Here is an 18,228-nt window from a genome sequence, read left to right on the forward strand (position 1 = left end):
GATGGGGGATACAGGAGAGAGATGGGGGATACAGGAGAGAGATGGGGGATACAGGAGAGAGATGGGGGATACAGGAGAGAGATGGGGGATACAGGAGAGAGAGAGGGAATACAGGAGAGAGAGAGGGAATACAGGAGAGAGAGGGGAGAGAGGGGATACAGGAGAGACAAGGGAGACAAGGAGAGAGGGGGGAGACGGGAGAGAGGGGAGACAGGGGGGATACATGAGAGAGAGGGGGGATACAGGAGAGAGAGAGGGGATACAGGAGAGAGAGGGGGATACAGGAGAGAGAGGGGGGATACAGGAGAGAGAGATGAGACAGAGGGGAGACAGGGGATACAGTAGAGAGAGGAGAGACAGGGGATACAGTAGAGAGAGGAGAGACAGGGGATACAGTAGAGAGAGGAGAGACAGGGGATACAGGAGAGAGAGGAGAGACAGGGGAGAGAGGGGATACGGGAGAGAGAGGGGATAAAGGAGAGAGAGGGAGAGAGAGAGGGGATACAGGAGAGAGAGAGGGGATACAGGAGAGAGAGAGGGGATACAGGAGAGAGAGAGGAGAGGAACCTACCAGCTCCAGGATTGGACTCCATGGTAGTAGTAATGTAGGATCCACTGGATTCCCTCCACATAGCACAATGCCTGGTTGGCTAGAAACTCACTGAAAACAATAATACAACAAAAAAAAAGTTTCAAAGATTGTCCCGGCTAGGGCGGTCATGAAATTGTGTCAGCCAGTGATTGTCATGCAAATAACCACGGTAACTGAACGGTAATTAACAAATATGTTTGTTGAGCATCTCTGGCTTCCACACATAGCGTACAAGCCACTGATACGGACCTTTGGAACATCTACATTTTAAAAAGTCTAATACATCCATTTAATATAGCCTACACCATCACACTAAATCCATTTAATATATCCTACACCATCACACTAAATCCATTTAATATATCCTACATCATCACACTAAATCCATTTAATATAGCCTACAGCATCACACTAAATCCATTTAATATATCCTACACCATCACACTAAATCCATTTAATATAGCCTACAGCATCACACTAAATCCATTTAATATATCCTACACCATCACACTAAATCCATTTAATATATCCTACACCATCACACTAAATCCATTTAATATATCCTACACCATCACACTAAATACATTTAATATATCCTACACCATCACACTAAATCCATTTAATATAGCCTACAGCATCACACTAAATCCATTTAATATATCCTACACCATCACACTAAATCCATTTAATATAGCCTACACCATCACACTAAATCCATTTAATATATCCTACACCATCACACTAAATCCATTTAATATATCCTACACCATCACACTAAATCCATTTAATATAGCCTACAGCATCACACTAAATCCATTTAATATAGCCTACAGCATCACACTAAATCAATTTAATATATCCTAGACCATCACACTAAATCCATTTAATATATCCTACACCATCACACTAAATCCATTTAATATAGCCTACAGCATCACACTAAATCCATTTAATATATCCTACACCATCACACTAAATCCATGTAATATATCCTACACCATCACACTAAATCCATTTAATATATCCTACACCATCACACTAAATCCATTTAATATATCCTACACCATCACACTAAATCCATTTAATATATCCTACACCATCACACTAAATCCATGTAATATATCCTACACCATCACACTAAATCCATTTAATATATCCTACACCATCACACTAAATCCATTTAATATATCCTACACCATCACACTAAATCCATTTAATATATCCTACACCATCACACTAAATCCATTTAATATATCCTACACCATCACACTAAATCCATTTAATATATCCTACACCATCACACTAAATCCATTTAATATATCCTACACCATCACACTAAATCCATTTAATATATCCTACACCCTCACACTAAATCAATTTAATATATCCTACACCATCACACTAAATCCATTTAATATAGCCTACACCATCACACTAAATCCATTTAATATATCCTACACCATCACACTAAATCCATTTAATATATCCTACACCATCACACTAAATCAATTTAATATATCCTACACCATCACACTAAATCCATTTAATATAGCCTACACCATCACACTAAATCCATTTAATATAGCCTACACCATCACACTAAATCCATGATGTATTTTAGGCACGTCTAAAGAATAAAAAACATCAGCTGGCGCACACCCAGAAAAGTGTGTTTGTGTGAAGGTGCTGACTAACAGCAAATAAACTACAACAAATGAAGAGTGGCTCACTCCATATATAAAGTCCCAGTAAGTTATTGGGTATTTCCCAATGTTTGGGCATCACTGTGCCTTCTTCAGGGTGATGTCATGAATACTTGAACCATCTTATGTAGACAAACAGTGCAATTAGTGCAACCAATGACAATACTGAGGGGTGTGTCATAATGATTAAATTAATTAGGATGAATTAGTGAAACTGTTTAAAAAAAAACAATAGTTTATGGCATATTAAATATATTAGACTATTGTTATATAGAAACAATTGAATATTGTATATAATATTAGCATCAACATACATTATTGTTTAATTCAATTTCACATATTTAATTGTTTTGTATTTCATTTTTCATATTTGTTGCATGTAATCTTTTGGTTCAACCTTAATGCATAATAAACATCATCAACAGGGGAACATATTAGGTGTAAGCAGAAGAAAGAATATATCAATTTAGTATATATTCTTTATACAGCTTATTAGCAATGAACTTAATATAGGAAATAAATATAGTAGTCCTAGCCTTTAGAAAGCTGAAAAGGATCCTATTTTTCTCACATAATAGCATATCTTATAGAAATGTTAAGGAACAGGAACACTTATTTCATTCCATGCATCAACCAGCTATGAGGAGTTGGCTCTCACTGCCCAACAGGTGATCCTATGCCAAGCCTCTTATTACGTTTTTGATTTTCATTTGTATTCATATCAGAGTGATTAAAGCCTGCGCAGAGTACCGGCCGTTAGCGGATGGCCGTTAGAAAGTTTGGTAGGCTACTGATCATCTTTGCTAATTACCACCAGCGGCATCAGGGGGCAGTCTTGGAGAAGCCTAGTTACCGTGACTGGTGTCTGCCGGTGTGGCGGTAATACAGTCAGCGTAACAGCCCTAGTCACAGCTCTACAATGCCATCGTCTTTGCTTATCAACTAGAAAAAAAACATTCAAGTTCAGCCCAGCTTGGGGGCCAGAAAATGTTGTAAGAGCATTTCAAAACCGTTAGAGGTTGCAGGAAAATATTTTGAGAATGTTGGAAGAAGGTTTGGTATACAACTCACTCTGAGACCACCTCCACTCCCATCTTGGTCATGTAGTAGGTGCGCTTGTACTGTCGGAACTCTGCTTCAAACATGTCTTCTTCCTCCCCATCCTCCTCAAAACCTCTGCTGGGGCCTCTGTCCTCATCCAGCGCAGCCAGACACAGAGAGTCTTTCTGCACACACACACACAGAAACACACACACACACACACACACACACACACACACACACACACACACACACAGAAACACACACACACACACAGAAACACACACACAGAAACACACAGAAACACACACACACACACACACACACACACACACGTCAGCAAGATCTTCATACATGCATTTGTAGAATCTGTGTGTGTGTGTAGTCATGTCTCACCAGGTCTTTCTTCCTGGAATCCTTGCAGTGAGCCTCCTCTGCTGCCAGCCCTGCTGCCTCGTTCAAGTACTTGTTCCCCACCTTACTCTCAAACCACTTCAGATCCACAAACACCTCATTGAAGTGCTCCCTGTCAAACTAAGGGAGAGGAAGAAAGGGAAGACAAAGAGAGAAAGGGTAGCGAGAGGTTGCGAAACAAATGTGAGAAAGAGTGTGAGACTGACAATCAGAAATGCATGGTAATTTTAAAAATGACACTGATAGTGGATGCTGGTCTCTCTTACCTCTGACAGTTTCTCCAGGTACTTCTCAAAGTTACCCAGGTTCAGGTGACCATTCTCATTCAGGTATCCTGATGATGAGAAGAGACAATGAAGTTGATTGCTTATTACTCACTATACTATCAGTAAAATGTTATACACAGTATAACTCAGTATCGGGTGTGTATTTTACCTGTGTGTGTGTGTGTGTGTGTGTATATTTGTGCGAGGGCTGTCCACGACTCCAAAAATGTTTGATTGCCCGAAAAGTCTTCTTTCAACCAATCGAGTCTCCTACATTTTTAAAAGGTCTATTTTTCCATACATAGACACACTGTGTGTGTCGTAATAAAATCAACTATATGCACTGAACTTGCCTGACACTTTAAGCCACACATGTAAAACTCATTCCACGGAAGGCCGAGTGTCTGAGGGTTTTCGCTCCTCCCTTGTACTTGATTGATGAATTAAGGTCCCTGATTAGTAAGGAACTCCTCTCAGCTGGTTGTCTAGGTCTTAATTGAAAGGGGAAAGCTATAGACACTAGGCCCTCCATGGGATGAGTTTGACACCCCTGCTTTAAAAGCACTGTTTGATGAAATAAGACACTAAAGCCTCAAGAGGGAGCACCAGATCAAGTCAAAGTTTATTGTCTGTACTCGACCATCCTCCTCCCCGCTCCCTGTGGCCTTAGCAGATTCTGCCATTACGCTCCTGAAGTTGAAGGTAGTTGGTTACACTAGGGGTCTGTAACCTTCATGTGCAATGCCAACCTATCTTACCATTTCTACCGATCTGCGTGCCAGTTATGGTTTTCATGTGCATATTTTCGTCAGTTTCATTTGATTTAGAATAACAGCTTCCTATCTCAATCATTGTCACGTGGTTAAATCAAAATTCTATCTAAATGAAAATACAAATCTAAAAGTAACTTCTATTGCCATTGCCAACCTTGTACAAACAGCCTATATAAAGCCCCACATGTTTTAACATTGCAGCCTGCAGGTAGAAAACATCCTGATAAAAAATAAGTGTCCTATAAACCACGTTGGCTACACATGGCCTGTCTGCAAAGAACTTGTAACAATGTATCAACTGTGTCCTGCCTGTAGCTTGCACTAGCAAACCACAAATATTCTGGGCCCTCAGGACAGACACAGCTGTAGGCCATGAGCAAGGGATAAGAAGTCATCAGGTAGGCCTATTTTAAGACGTTTCCAATGGTTCAGAGCATGACATTTTTTTCTTCACACCGAGTGGTTATCTAAAGGGAGAGAGCTGGAAAGACTTTTCAAATACATACTGAAACTAGTCATTCTCAATGGATGTAAAAACAGACTTTGTTTCCTTGCTGTTTGAGGTGAAGAAAAATGTACTTTGAGAAGCTCCACAGCTCATAAGTGGTGGTGATTAAAGAGAATCAGAAATACTGTCAGATCCCCAAATGGGCACATTTATAAGCCTACATTTGCTCGCAGGACAGGTAGCCTAGGCCTACTTCTATGGGTAATCAGGTGCGCGTAGATAATCAGGTGTACTACTGTAGATAAAAAAAATTATGTGGAATTGACAGACTAACAATCAAAGGGCAAACTATTCACACAATGAAGTTATGAAACAATGAATGTGCAGGAATTGGCGGGAGAGAGTGCATTCTGGAGAGAGATGTTCATTGTGCATCTTAGTTACACTCCTCTTCTTCTTAGACTGCAGCAACCACACGGCCTCCGCAATGGATTAGTCCACTGAGACAGGCGCGAATCAGACAGCTGTCTTGTGTGCCATAAATATATATATTTGCGACTGCTCGACTAAAAAAAATCTTGGTCAACCAACAGCCTTTTGACCAAACAATAAACCAGTCGACTAAATGGGGTCAGCCCTAATTTATGACCTTGTCCATGTGTTCTCACCTCCTAGTGTTGGCAGCACACTGATGTAGGTGCGGTAGAGAAGAGGTAGGGCGTCGTGGTTTATGTGAAGATGAGGAAGATGAGGGATGAAGTCATTCCCAACAAGAAAGCCCATCAGGATCCAGTCATCTATGATTCGCTCCAGGTCGTACTCAAATGAGATCTTATTCTGTCAAACAACCAATCGAAAGAGATCTTATTGAGAAACAACCAACAGGATGAGATCTTACTGTAAGGAACAACCAATCATTTGATCTTATTGTTATTCAAACCATTCATAGAGAACTGATAGTGTGAATTGATTACTTCTAGGGGAGTTTATTTTGCATCTACTATATTGGTCACACTCCAGCAAGATTTGAATGTATGAATGTGTCTTACCTTAACTTCAGAGAACTCGTAGTCTATGTACTCCCTAAATAGTGACAGGTGCAGTAGGTGGAAGGTTGTCTCCTCTGGAGCAGTTATTCTACAGGAGGACAATACATACTGATTACTAGGGATGGCATTGGAAATAATACCGAACAAAAATAGAAAAACGCAACAAGTGTTGCTACCAGGTTTGATGAGCTGAAATAAAAGATCCCACAAATAGTTCCATACGCACAAAAACCTATTTCTCTAAAATGTACAGAAATGTGTTCACATCCCTGTTAGTGAGCATTTCTCCTTTCCCAAGATAATCCATCCACCTGATGGGTATGGCATATTAAGAAGCTGATTAAACAGCATGATCATTACACATGTTCACCTTGTGATGGAGACAATAAAAGACCTCTCTAAAATTCCCAGTTTTGTCACAACACAATGCCACAGATGCCTCAAGTTTTGAAGGAGTGTGCAATTGGCATGCTGACAGCAGGAATATCCACCAGAACTGTTGCCAGATCATTTCTATACCATAAGCTGCCTTCAATGTTGTTTTAAAGAATTTGGCAGTACATCCAACCGGCCTCACAACCGCAGACCATGTGTAACCACGCCAGCCCAGGACCTCCACATCCTGCTTCTTCACCTGTGGGATCGTCTGAGACCAGTCACTCTGAGTATTTCTGTCTGTAATGAAGCCCCTTTGTGCGGAGAAACTAATTCTGATTGACTGGGCCTGGCTCCCAAGCGGGTGCACCCCATCCATTCATGTGAAATACATATTTCACAAAGCCACTTATATTGGTTGCATACACATGTTTAGCAAATGTTATTGCAGGTGCAGCGAAATGTTCCTTGCGCCAACAGTGCATTAATGTCTAACAATACACACATCTAAAAAGTAAAAGAATGGAATTCAGAAATATAGAATGTAAGAAATAAAATAAAAAAGTTGCTTAGTAGCCTTGTTATGAACTATAACTCAAAATTGGTGCATGTTGCGTTTATATTTTTGTTCAGTATATTTCACTATTAAAATAATATCAAGACATTTCAGTTTTCCGGATAGTCAATTCTATAAAAAAAAAAAATGTAAATACATAATATTATCATTTAAAAATGTCTTTATACTCTCTTGAACAATCAGAATGATGCAAATTCGGAGGGCAGAGGTAAGCTACCACACCAGCAGACATGCTGTTATTCTCCGGTAGTTCTCCGGTAGTTTTAGGCTAACAGCAACAGTGAAAGAGAACAAGGTCTTGAGGAACCCCGTTATGTGCATGCCTGTAATTGCCATTTCTCCAAAAAATGAACAAACAAGTAAACTGAATACTAACGTGCATTCAGATTTTAGAATAAGTGCCCATCGTTATACCTCTGTCTTACACACACACACACAGCACGGTCTCTTGCACATGCCCACACACACCTTTTCTGGTTTTTCTTCCCTCCAAAGCGGACCTCTTCTCTGAGTAGGGAGAAGTGTGGCTCATGGCTCGTCAGACCTAACATCATCTGTAGGAGAGGAGTGAGAGATATCATAGTTAACACAACAGACCTTCCATCACCTGTAGGAGAGGAGTGAGAGATATCATAGTTAACACAACAGACCTTCCATCACCTGTAGGAGAGGAGTGAGAGATATCATTGTTAACACAACAGACCTTACATCACAGCATACCAGTTTGTGTACATAGTAAGATAACTGTAAAAAACTGACACTAAAATTACCAGAGACATACATATCACACACCCTCCCTGATACACATCTGTGCCATCTCTCTTACACACACACACACAGGCCACCCACCAGGTCAGCGTCCAGGCCATAGAGACAGTGGCGTGTGTTTGGGTCGTGGTCTGGCTTGGTGTTTTCCCAGCGGATAAACTCCATGATCTTATGCTCTCCTTCTCCTGGAGTCTGACAGGGAAACAGGCTTACAGTATTACCGTCTGTCAGGGAAACAGGCTTACAGTATTACCATCTGTCAGGGAAACAGGCTTACAGTATTACCATCTGACAGGGAAACAGGCTTACAGTATTACCGTCTGACAGGGAAACAGGCTTACAGTATTACCGTCTGACAGGGAAAACAGGCTTACAGTATTACCATCTGACAGGGAAACAGGCTTACAGTATTACCGTCTGACAGGGAAACAGGATTACAGTATTACCATCTGACAGGGAAACAGGCTTACAGTATTACCGTCTGTCAGGGAAACAGGCTTACAGTATTACCGTCTGACAGGGAAACAGGCTTACAGTATTACCGTCTGACAGGGAAACAGGCTTACAGTATTACCGTCTGACAGGGAAACAGGCTTACAGTATTACCGTCTGTCAGGGAAACAGGCTTACAGTATTACCGTCTGACAGGGAAACAGGCTTACAGTATTACCATCTGACAGGGAAACAGGCTTACAGTATTACCGTCTGTCAGGGAAACAGGCTTACAGTATTACCGTCTGACAGGGAAACAGGCTTACAGTATTACCATCTGACAGGGAAACAGGCTTACAGTATTACCGTCTGACAGGGAAACAGGCTTACAGTATTACCGTCTGACAGGGAGACAGTTAGGGCCGTTGAGGTGACCGTATTACCGTCTGACAGGGAGACAGTTAGGGCCGTTGAGGTGACCGTATTACCGTCTGACAGGGAAACAGTTAGGGCCGTTGAGGTGACCGTATTACCGTCTGAGAGGGAAACAGTTAGGGCCGTTGAGGTGACCGTATTACCGTCTGACAGGGAGACAGTTAGGGCCGTTGAGGTGACCGTATTACCGTCTGAGAGGGAAACAGTTAGGGCCGTTGAGGTGACCGTATTACCGTCTGAGAAGGAAACAGTTGGGCCGTTGAGGTGACCGTATTACCGTCTGAGAGGGAAACAGTTGGGCCGTTGAGGTGACCGTATTACCGTCTGAGAGAAACAGTGTTACAGTTAGGGCCGTTGAGGTGACCGTATTACCGTCTGAGAGGGAAACAGTTAGAGCTGTTGAGGTGACCGCATTACCGTCTGACAGGGAAACAGTTAGGGCCATTGAGGTGACCGTATTACCGTCTGAGAGGGAAACAGTTAGGGCCGTTGAGGTGACCGTATTACTGTCTGAGAGGGAAACAGCGTTACAGTTAGGGCCGTTGAGGTGACCGTATTACCGTCTGAGAGGGAAACAGCGTTACAGTTAGGGCTGTTGAGTTGACCGTATTACCGTCTGAGAGGGAAACAGTTAGGGCCGTTGAGGTGACCGTATTACCGCGACACTGGTAGTCATGAGTTATGACCACAGTCAAATTCAATGTGACTGTTGAGTCATGGTAATCTCCTCCTATGCACTCTGGACATAGTGCCAACTCACTAACGATCATCAGGTCAGCCTGGTCGTCAGGGCTCCCGTGTCCCTCTAACCACTCTGACAGCAATGTAAATGCAATCGAATAATCACATCAAACGTCATCAAAACAGTATCGTGCTTTTAAGGTCTTCGTCATTCACAATTAAAGTTGCCAAATAACTCTAAGGCTAGCATATACTGTGCATTCAGCAAGTATTCAGACCCCTTGCCTTTTCCACATTGTTACATTACCGCCTTATTCTAAAATGGATTAAATAGTCCCCCCCCCCCCCCCATCAACCTACACACAATACTCCATAATGACAAAGCAAAAACAGGTTTAGAAATGTTTGCTAATTTATTAAAAATAAAACACTGAAATATCATATTTACATAAGTATTCAGACCCTTCACTTAGCACTTTGTTGAAGCACCTTTGGCAGTGATTACACCCTCAAACCTTCTTGGGTATGACGCTACAAGCTTGGCACACCTGTATTTGGGGAGTTTCTCCCACTCTTCTCTACAGATCATCTCAAGCTCTGTCAGGTTGGAGAGGGAGCGTCGCTGCACAGCTATTTTCAGGTCTCTCCAGAGATGTTTGATCGGGTTCATGTCCGGGCTCTGGCTGGGCAGCTCAAGGACATTCAGAGGCTTGTCCCAAAGCCACTCCTGCGTCGTCTTGGCTGTGTGCTTAGGGTCGTTGTCCTGCTGGAAGGTGAACCTTCGCCCCAGTCTGAGGTCCTGAGAGCGCTGGAGCAGGTTTTCATCAAGGATCTCTCTGTACTTTGCTCTCTTCATCTTTCCCTCGACTCTGACTAGTCTCCCAGTTCCTGCCACTGAAAAACAACCCCACAGCATGATGCTGCGACCACCGTGCTTTATCATAGGGATGGTGCCAGGTTTCCTCCAGACGTGACGTAATGTGCCTTTTACAGAGGAGTGGCTTCCGTCTGGCCACTCTACCATAAAGGCCTGATTTGTGGAGTGCTGCAGAGATGATGGTCCTTCAGGAAGGTTTTCCCATCTCCAAGGAACTCTGGAGCTATGTCAGTGACCATCGGGTTCTTGGTCACATCCCTGACCAAGGCCCTTCTCCCCCGATTGCTCAGTTTGGCCAGCTCTAGGAAGTGTCTTGGTGGTTCTAAAAAATGATTATATTTAAGAATGATGGAGGCCACTGCGTTCTTTGGGACTGACCTGGCCACTGCGTTCTCTGAGGTGCTGATCTGTTGCACCCTCGACAACTACTGTGATTATTATTATTTGACCCTGCTGGTCATCTAAGAACATTTGAACATCTTGGCCATGTTCTGTTATAATCTCCACCCGGCACAGCCAGAAGAGGACTGGCCACCCCTCATTGCCTGGTTCCGCTCTAGATTTCTTCCTAGGTTTTGGTCTTTCTAGGGAGTTTTTCCTAGCCGTGCTTCTACACCTGCATTGCTTGCTGTTTGGGGTTTTAGGCTGGGTTTCTGTACAGCACTTTGAGATATCAGCTGAAGTAAGAAGGGCTATATAAATAAATTTGATTTTGATTTGAATTCCTTCAACCTCATGGCTTGATTTTTGCTCTGACATGCACTGTCAACTGTGGGTCCTTATATAGAGAGGTGTGCCTTTCCAAATCATGTCCAATCAATTACATTTACCACAGGTGGAGACCAAGTTGTAGAGGCATCTCAAGGATGATCGATGGAAACAGGATGCACCTGAGCTCAATGTCGAGTCTCATAGCAAAGGGCCTGAATACTTATGTAAATAAGGTATTTTTTTTTTTTTTTAATTTGCTAACATTTCTAAAAAACTGTTTTCACTTTGCCATTATGGGGTATGTGTGTAGATTGATGAGGGAAAACATTTAATTCATTTTGGAATATGGCTGTAACATAACAAAATGTGGAAAAAGGAAAGGGGTTTGAATACTTCCAGAATGCACTGTAGGACCTGTTTCAAATTATCACTTTTATGCTCAACATAGCCACTTCATATGCGCACTTCATATGCAATTACATGGAAAAATATGCTTTCTATTTTATTCAATATCTATTTTAGAATCTTCTTACTATAAAATAATATAATGGCATGGGACTTATAAGCATATCTTGTTTGCTAGATGAACAAGCCTACATCCTATGGCATGGCACAGAGTCAGATAACATACAGCAGGCCAACTAATATTATAGTCTTCTGAAATACATTTTCTTCATGTTATAGTGTTTTTTTACACCTGCCTAAAATAATGGATTTACTGTGATGATGTACATTCAATTGATTTATTAGACTTTTTAAAATGTTGATGTTTTCAAAGGCATGCATCAGCAGCTTGTATGTGTGGAGGCCTAGAGATGCTAAATGTGTTTGTTAATTAACGGTAAATTACAGTGAAACCGGCAGTCTTTTGCATGACAATAACCAGCTGACAAAATGTAATGTCCGCCACAGCCCTTGTTACAGTCAGTCACCGAGGAAAACAGAAGTCACACGCACACTATGAAACATTTGTGGGGAAATCTGGGAAATGTGCAACAGAAACACACACTGACAGACATACATGCACACAGAGCCCCCAGCCCTCACCTCGTGTCCAGAAAGGTAGACATTAACTCCTTTCCAGGCATTGTCTGTGGACAGTTTACTGTTGACAAAGTACTTGAGCTGCTCCTGTAACCTGGCCATGAAGTCCGTCCCTACAGGAGAGATATGATGGGTCGTATTCATTAGGCACCAAACGGAAGAAAACAGACCAAAACTGGGAGGGACTACCGGAACTTAATAATAAGAAAAGCTTAATTTCCTTCTCTGTTGGAGAACATTTTGCTATGGTGTGCCCTAATGGATACAAACACCTTCATTCATGACACCTACATCCTAAAACCTAGGATTTGGATGAGGGTATGAGCTGAAAGATAGATAGGTGGAGAAGTGGATGGATTGTGTAGTAGGCTACATACCAGGTGTGATGCAGTTAGAGTCAAAGCGGGCCTCAGAGGGTAGGACCTCTCCTTTCTCTAGGGCCTTCTTTATCTTGTCCTCTGCTTCTTTGGCCGACCTTAACAAGAAACATGTTAATGAAGATGTGCGATCTATCACTATGCCACTCTGTCACAGATACAGCACATAAAGTTCAAATGAATTTATTATAATCATGATCATTACCTGAATCTCCTGCCTCTCTGCTGGTTCATCTTGGCCCGAGGAGCCACCCCATCCACGGCCATGAAGAACACCTTCCTGGGCTTGATGATCCTGAACAGCACCTCCAGATAGTGGAAGATGTCTGCAAAGATCTTCTCCTCCGAGATACGGAAGTGGACGTCCTCGTCATTGGGGTGGGAGCACTGGTGGATGATGCCATTCATATCCAGGTAGAGGTTGTCAAACTCCGGAATCTGGAGAAGAGGGGGGAAAGGGGGATGTTGGAGTAGTATGTCTATTAACCTATAGCAAGTGGATAATAGCATCAATCCTTGAATAATGGTGGAAGTGTATTTATGTTGAGGATAAAAACGATCTAGTGGGATTAACTGGAAACAGTAGGAAGAAGTGCATTATTATTTAGGAAACATTAACATGCAGAGTTAACACGCTTGTAGCTAAACCACAGCAAGACTCAGGGCAGAGGGTCACAGAGTCATACTGTGGCCTGAGGTCAACATTCCACTCCCTAATGCATATTGCATACCTACCAATCAGTAATGTAAATTACTTAGATACAAATACTTTAAAGTGCTACTTAGGTACTATTTTTGGGTATGTGTACTTTACTATTTATATTTCTGACAACTTTTACTCCACTACATTCCTAAACACAATGCATTTTTACTCCCATACATTTTCCAGACACCCAAAAGTACTCGTTACATTAATTGAACGCTCAGGCAGGACATCAATATGGTCCAATTCACGCACCTATTAATATAATGCGTACTTTTTCCACCACTGATGGCGATACATTTGGGCTAACCTGGCGGTGATCTCGACAGTGTTGTATCAGGTCGACGACTGCAATGTGTTATTCAGAAAATGTTTCTATTTAGCTACTTGACAAACTTAAAGTGTAGCTAGCTAACATAGGTCGTATTCACACACTGTAGACTTATTGTTATGACAATCTAAACGGAGCTGGTAGTAGTAACAAACTGGCTGGCTAAATAAGTACCTAGAGTCAAACACGAAATTGGTTGGTAAATATTGGTTGGCTAACTAGCTATAGCTATGTTTATATTTACAATAAAATGTTGGGTTATGTATTACCATAATAATCATATCAGTAGCGAGTGCAGCAGAGTGGAAACAGCAATACGTGGATATGAACCCGTTATAGGCCTGCTATATTTCGCTTGCTAGCTAGCTGCAACAGTAACGTTATTAATAAGCAAAGTAGAATATCGATATCATACCTGATGTTCCTTGACAACTTCACTCAGGCAAGGGTATCGCTCTGAAATCCATCGGTAGAATTTCGGCACTCCCATCTTGACCACAAACTCTTCCCTTTGAGCTAAATTTATACAATTTCAACGGTATAAGAGATGTGTAAAGTTACATGAGAAGTTGTGTTTGCTACGGGGTCCGGGATTTTGTTTCTGTAGCAGCTACGCTAACTAGCTGGCTGTAACTGTCCAGCCAGTAAAACAGTCCGGGTGGAATCAATGACGTAACAACCAGAAAGCCAGCTCTCAAACACAACATTGTAAAATGTACTGTGTGACCAAATAGATATCATGTTTCAAATATTAATAAAACACAATTTAAATGTATAAATAACAAATCTAGGCTTGTTTTTATTTTAATATGGTACTTTCATTCTTGTGCAATCCTTTATTTGTTCCCGGTGATACACGCATTTAGTAATTACTGGTTCCACGTCAGCACAAAGAAGCGGACCAGCTAATGACGAGCAACACAACATGCAATCATTTCAAATATTTTACTGAGCTACAGTTCATATAAGGAAATCAGTCAATTGAAATGCATTATTCCCTAATCTATGGATTCCACATGACTGTGAATACAGATATGCACCTGTTTGTCAAAGATACCTTAAAAAAATAACAGGTAAGGGTGTGGAACATATAACCATTCAGCATCTGGTGTAACCACCATTTGCCTCATGCAGTGACGACACATCTCCTTCTCATAGAGTTGATCAGGCTGTTGTGGCCTGTGGAATGTTTTCCCACTCCTCCTCAATGGCTGTGTGAAGTTGCTGGATATTGGCGGGAACTGGAACACGTGGTCGTACGCGTAAATAAAGAGCATCCCAAACGTGCTCAATGGGTTACATTTCTGGTGAAGGCCATTTTCAGATTCCAGTTATTGTGTACAGATCCTTGCGACATGGGCCATGCATTATCATGCTGAAACATGAGGTGATGGCTGTGAATGAATGGCACGACAATGGGCCTCAGTATCTCGTCACGGTATATCTGTGCAATCAAATTGCCATTGATTAAAATGAAATTGTGTTCATTGTCCGTAGCTTATGCCTGCCCATACTATAACCCCACCATGGATCACTCTGTTCACAACATTGACATCAGCAAAACGTTCATCCACACAACGCCATCTGTTAAAAATGGGATTCATCTGTGAAGAGCACACTTCTCCAGCGTGCCAGTGGCCATCGAAGGTGAGCGTTTGCCCACTGAAGTCAGTTACGACGCAGTCAGGTCAAGACCCTGGTGAGGACGATGAGCACACAGATTAGCTTCCCTGATACTAGTTTCTGACAGTTTGTGCAGAAACTATTTGGTTGTACAAACCCAGTTTCATCAGATGTCCCGGTAGTTGGTCTCAGACGATCCCGTGTGGTTACACTTGGTCTGCAGTTGTGAGGTCGGTTGGACGTACTGCCAAATTGTCTAAAACGACCTTGTGGCTTATGGTAGAGAAATTAACATTAATTTGGCAACAGCTCTGGTGGACATTCCTGCAGTCAGCATGGTAATTGCACACTCCCTCAAAATTTGAGACAATCTGGCATTGTCTTGTGTGACACAACTTCACATTTTAGAGTGGCTTTTTATTGTCCCCAGCACAAGGTACACCTGTGTAATTGTCATGCTGTTTAATCAGCTTCTTGATATGTCACACCTGTCAGGTGGATGGATTATCTTGGCAAATTAGAAATGCTCACTAACAGGGATGTAAATACATTTGTGCACAACGTTTTAGAGAAACAAGCTTTTTGGAACATTTCTGGGATCTTTTATTTTAGCTCATGAAACATGGGACCAACACTTTGCATGTTGCATTTCTATTTTTGTTCAAAATATTTACCCTCACCTCTCTCACCCATTGAAGTTACACTGTTTTCACAAAGCTGGCCAACCTACAAAGCTTGTTGACGTGACGGCGTGGAACAATGCAAACAATAAGGCTCTGGCAATCTCTTCCACTGTTTCAAAAATGGACATTGTTAAAAAAAAATCCATTGTATTTCAGGAAAAGCATTACAGGGATGATATGTAGAATGCCTCTAGAAATTGCTCCAGCCAGCATTTCAAGTATGCTTACCCTACTGAGCTCTTTCATGTACTTCAGATTGTGTGGTTAGAAAATAATCAAGGGTGGGTTATCAAATCATGTTGTTTTCTTTTATTGTTTTGGAACCCTAACCAAATTGACCTTTTGAGTTCATTGGAGCGTATGAAAATCCTTAGATCACTGTGGTAAATTCAGAATCTAGATTTTTGCAATGAAAGATGACTTCTGTATATTTTATAACCAGTACAAAAGTAAAACAGGTAGGGTTTCCTGCAGTCTAATGACCAAATTGCCCTCTAGTGGCCTGATGTGATACAGCCTGGATTCGAACCAGGTACTATAGTGATGCCTGTTGCACTGAGATGCAGTGCCTTAGACCTGCGCAATTGTTATATTTCAGTCTTCTGTGATGTACAGTACCAGTCAAAAGTTTGGACACACCTACTCTTTCAAGGGTTTTTCTTTATTTTTACTATGTTCTACATTGTAGAATAATAGTGGAGACATCAAAACTATGAAATAACACATATTGTTATATCATCATACATCATGTTGTAACCAAAAAGGTGTTAAACAAGTATATATTATATTTGGGATTCTTCAAAGTAGCCACCTTTTTCCTTGATGACAACTTGGCACACTCTTTGCATTCTCTCAACCAGCTTCATGAGGTAGTCACCTGGAATGCATTTCAATTAACAGGTGTGCCTTGACATAAGTTAATATGTGGAATTTCTTTCTTTCTTAATGCGTTTCAGCCAATCAGTTGTGTTGTGACAAGGAATGGGTGGTATACAGAAGATAGCCCTATTTGATAGAAGGCCCAGGGAGAAACAGGGACCAGAGAGTTGGACGGACCAGGGAACATATATTGTTGAATTACAATGCCCATACCCCAAAATGTGTATTTGCAGTTTCCACCATATCAAGGAGGAGTGAACATACATGTTGAGTCGAAAGGTAGAAAATGCGAACGCAACCAAGGTATTTTGGTCACCAGACCTATAACGACAGAGGGCTTCCCAGATGCAGACACAGGAGGCAGATGGTTCGAGCCTCTGATATTTATTAAAATACAATGTGCAGGCAATAGGCAGGTCGAGGAAGTGCATTAACCAAGTCAGAGTCCGAAAGATACAGGGGGGTAGGCGGGCTCGAGGTCAGGTAAGGCTGAATGGTCAGGCAGGCGGGCTCAGTGTCAGGGCAGGCAGAACAGGTCGGAACCGGGAGGGCTAGAAAAAAGAGACTAGGAAAACCACGCTCGTAGGCTTGACAAGACAAACTGGCAACAGACCAGGAGACAAGCACAAAAATAGGTGAAAGGGTGTGACCAGACCACACTGCTGTGTAGTGACCAGTTAACATCAGAAGTATATTGGGAAAGGAGTTTTGGGTTTTAGAGAACCTGATAGCCTTTTCCTGGACGAGGTGTTTCTGTGACGTTCTGAGGATAGTGGACGATGGAGCCAAGGACACCTGCCGGGAGGAAAAAGGAACGCACACAAACACACATTTTATCAAGACGTAAAACATACCTTAGACGTATAAACACAGTTAACTACTGGTGTTTACCTCAGTCACGCAACAGTCACTATGCCAAAATGGGAAATGTGAGATATGAGAGATGAGACAACAGTAAGAAGACGTGAACACAAACCCATGCACCCAACAGGTGGTAGGAGACACAGGAGGCTGCTGAGGGGAGGACAGCTCATAATAATGGCCGGAACGGAGTAAATGGAATGGAATCAAACACCTGGAAACCATGGAAACCATATGTTTGATGTATTTGATACTATTCCACTCCAGTCATTAACACAAGCCTGTTCTCCCCAATTAAGGTACCAGCAACCTGTGATAGGAGACAGTTATAACCACTCAGCACTACAGCCGTGTAGGGTTCAAGTGTCCATCATTCTCTCACTGTTGGTTCTGTCTACTTTTGCATTACTGTTCTGCTATAGTGGTCAATTTGGCCATTCCCATGATCTCTATTTCTATTGTGCAATGCAGATAGTGCATGAACATACACGTCACTCGTGTGCTAATGGCATAAGTGACATAGACGTACAACTGGGACACAATCAGGATTTACCAAAACAGCTGCTCACTATGTTGCTGATCATG

At 41.9% G+C, this 18,228-nt stretch overlaps 1 protein-coding gene across 8 annotated transcripts in view; it reads right to left on the bottom strand.

Annotated features, from left to right (window-relative positions):
* Window positions 1-14,234, bottom strand: part of LOC139376009 (5'-3' exoribonuclease 1) — a 46,406-nt gene extending 32,172 nt beyond the window's left edge. For 7 of the 8 annotated variants that reach the window (XM_071118048.1, XM_071118050.1, XM_071118049.1 and 4 more), the window contains exons 1-12: window positions 14,013-14,232; window positions 12,769-13,001; window positions 12,564-12,661; window positions 12,190-12,299; window positions 8,088-8,198; window positions 7,707-7,792; window positions 6,287-6,374; window positions 5,906-6,074; window positions 4,017-4,084; window positions 3,733-3,870; window positions 3,367-3,521; window positions 572-661 (exon numbers count right to left, since the gene is read on the bottom strand). In XM_071118048.1, the coding sequence (XP_070974149.1) occupies window positions 572-661; window positions 3,367-3,521; window positions 3,733-3,870; window positions 4,017-4,084; window positions 5,906-6,074; window positions 6,287-6,374; window positions 7,707-7,792; window positions 8,088-8,198; window positions 12,190-12,299; window positions 12,564-12,661; window positions 12,769-13,001; window positions 14,013-14,087 (1,421 nt within the window). In that variant the 5' untranslated portion in view covers window positions 14,088-14,232. Of the gene's footprint in view, window positions 1-571; window positions 662-3,366; window positions 3,522-3,732; window positions 3,871-4,016; window positions 4,085-5,905; window positions 6,075-6,286; window positions 6,375-7,706; window positions 7,793-8,087; window positions 8,199-12,189; window positions 12,300-12,563; window positions 12,662-12,768; window positions 13,002-14,012 lie in introns of all 8 variants that reach the window. The other variant, XM_071118044.1, reaches the window with a different exon arrangement.
* Window positions 14,235-18,228: the final 3,994 nt, after the last annotated feature.

Source organism: Oncorhynchus clarkii, chromosome 20, assembly GCF_045791955.1.
Source record: "Oncorhynchus clarkii lewisi isolate Uvic-CL-2024 chromosome 20, UVic_Ocla_1.0, whole genome shotgun sequence".
NCBI classification, from domain to species: Eukaryota; Metazoa; Chordata; class Actinopteri; order Salmoniformes; family Salmonidae; genus Oncorhynchus; species Oncorhynchus clarkii.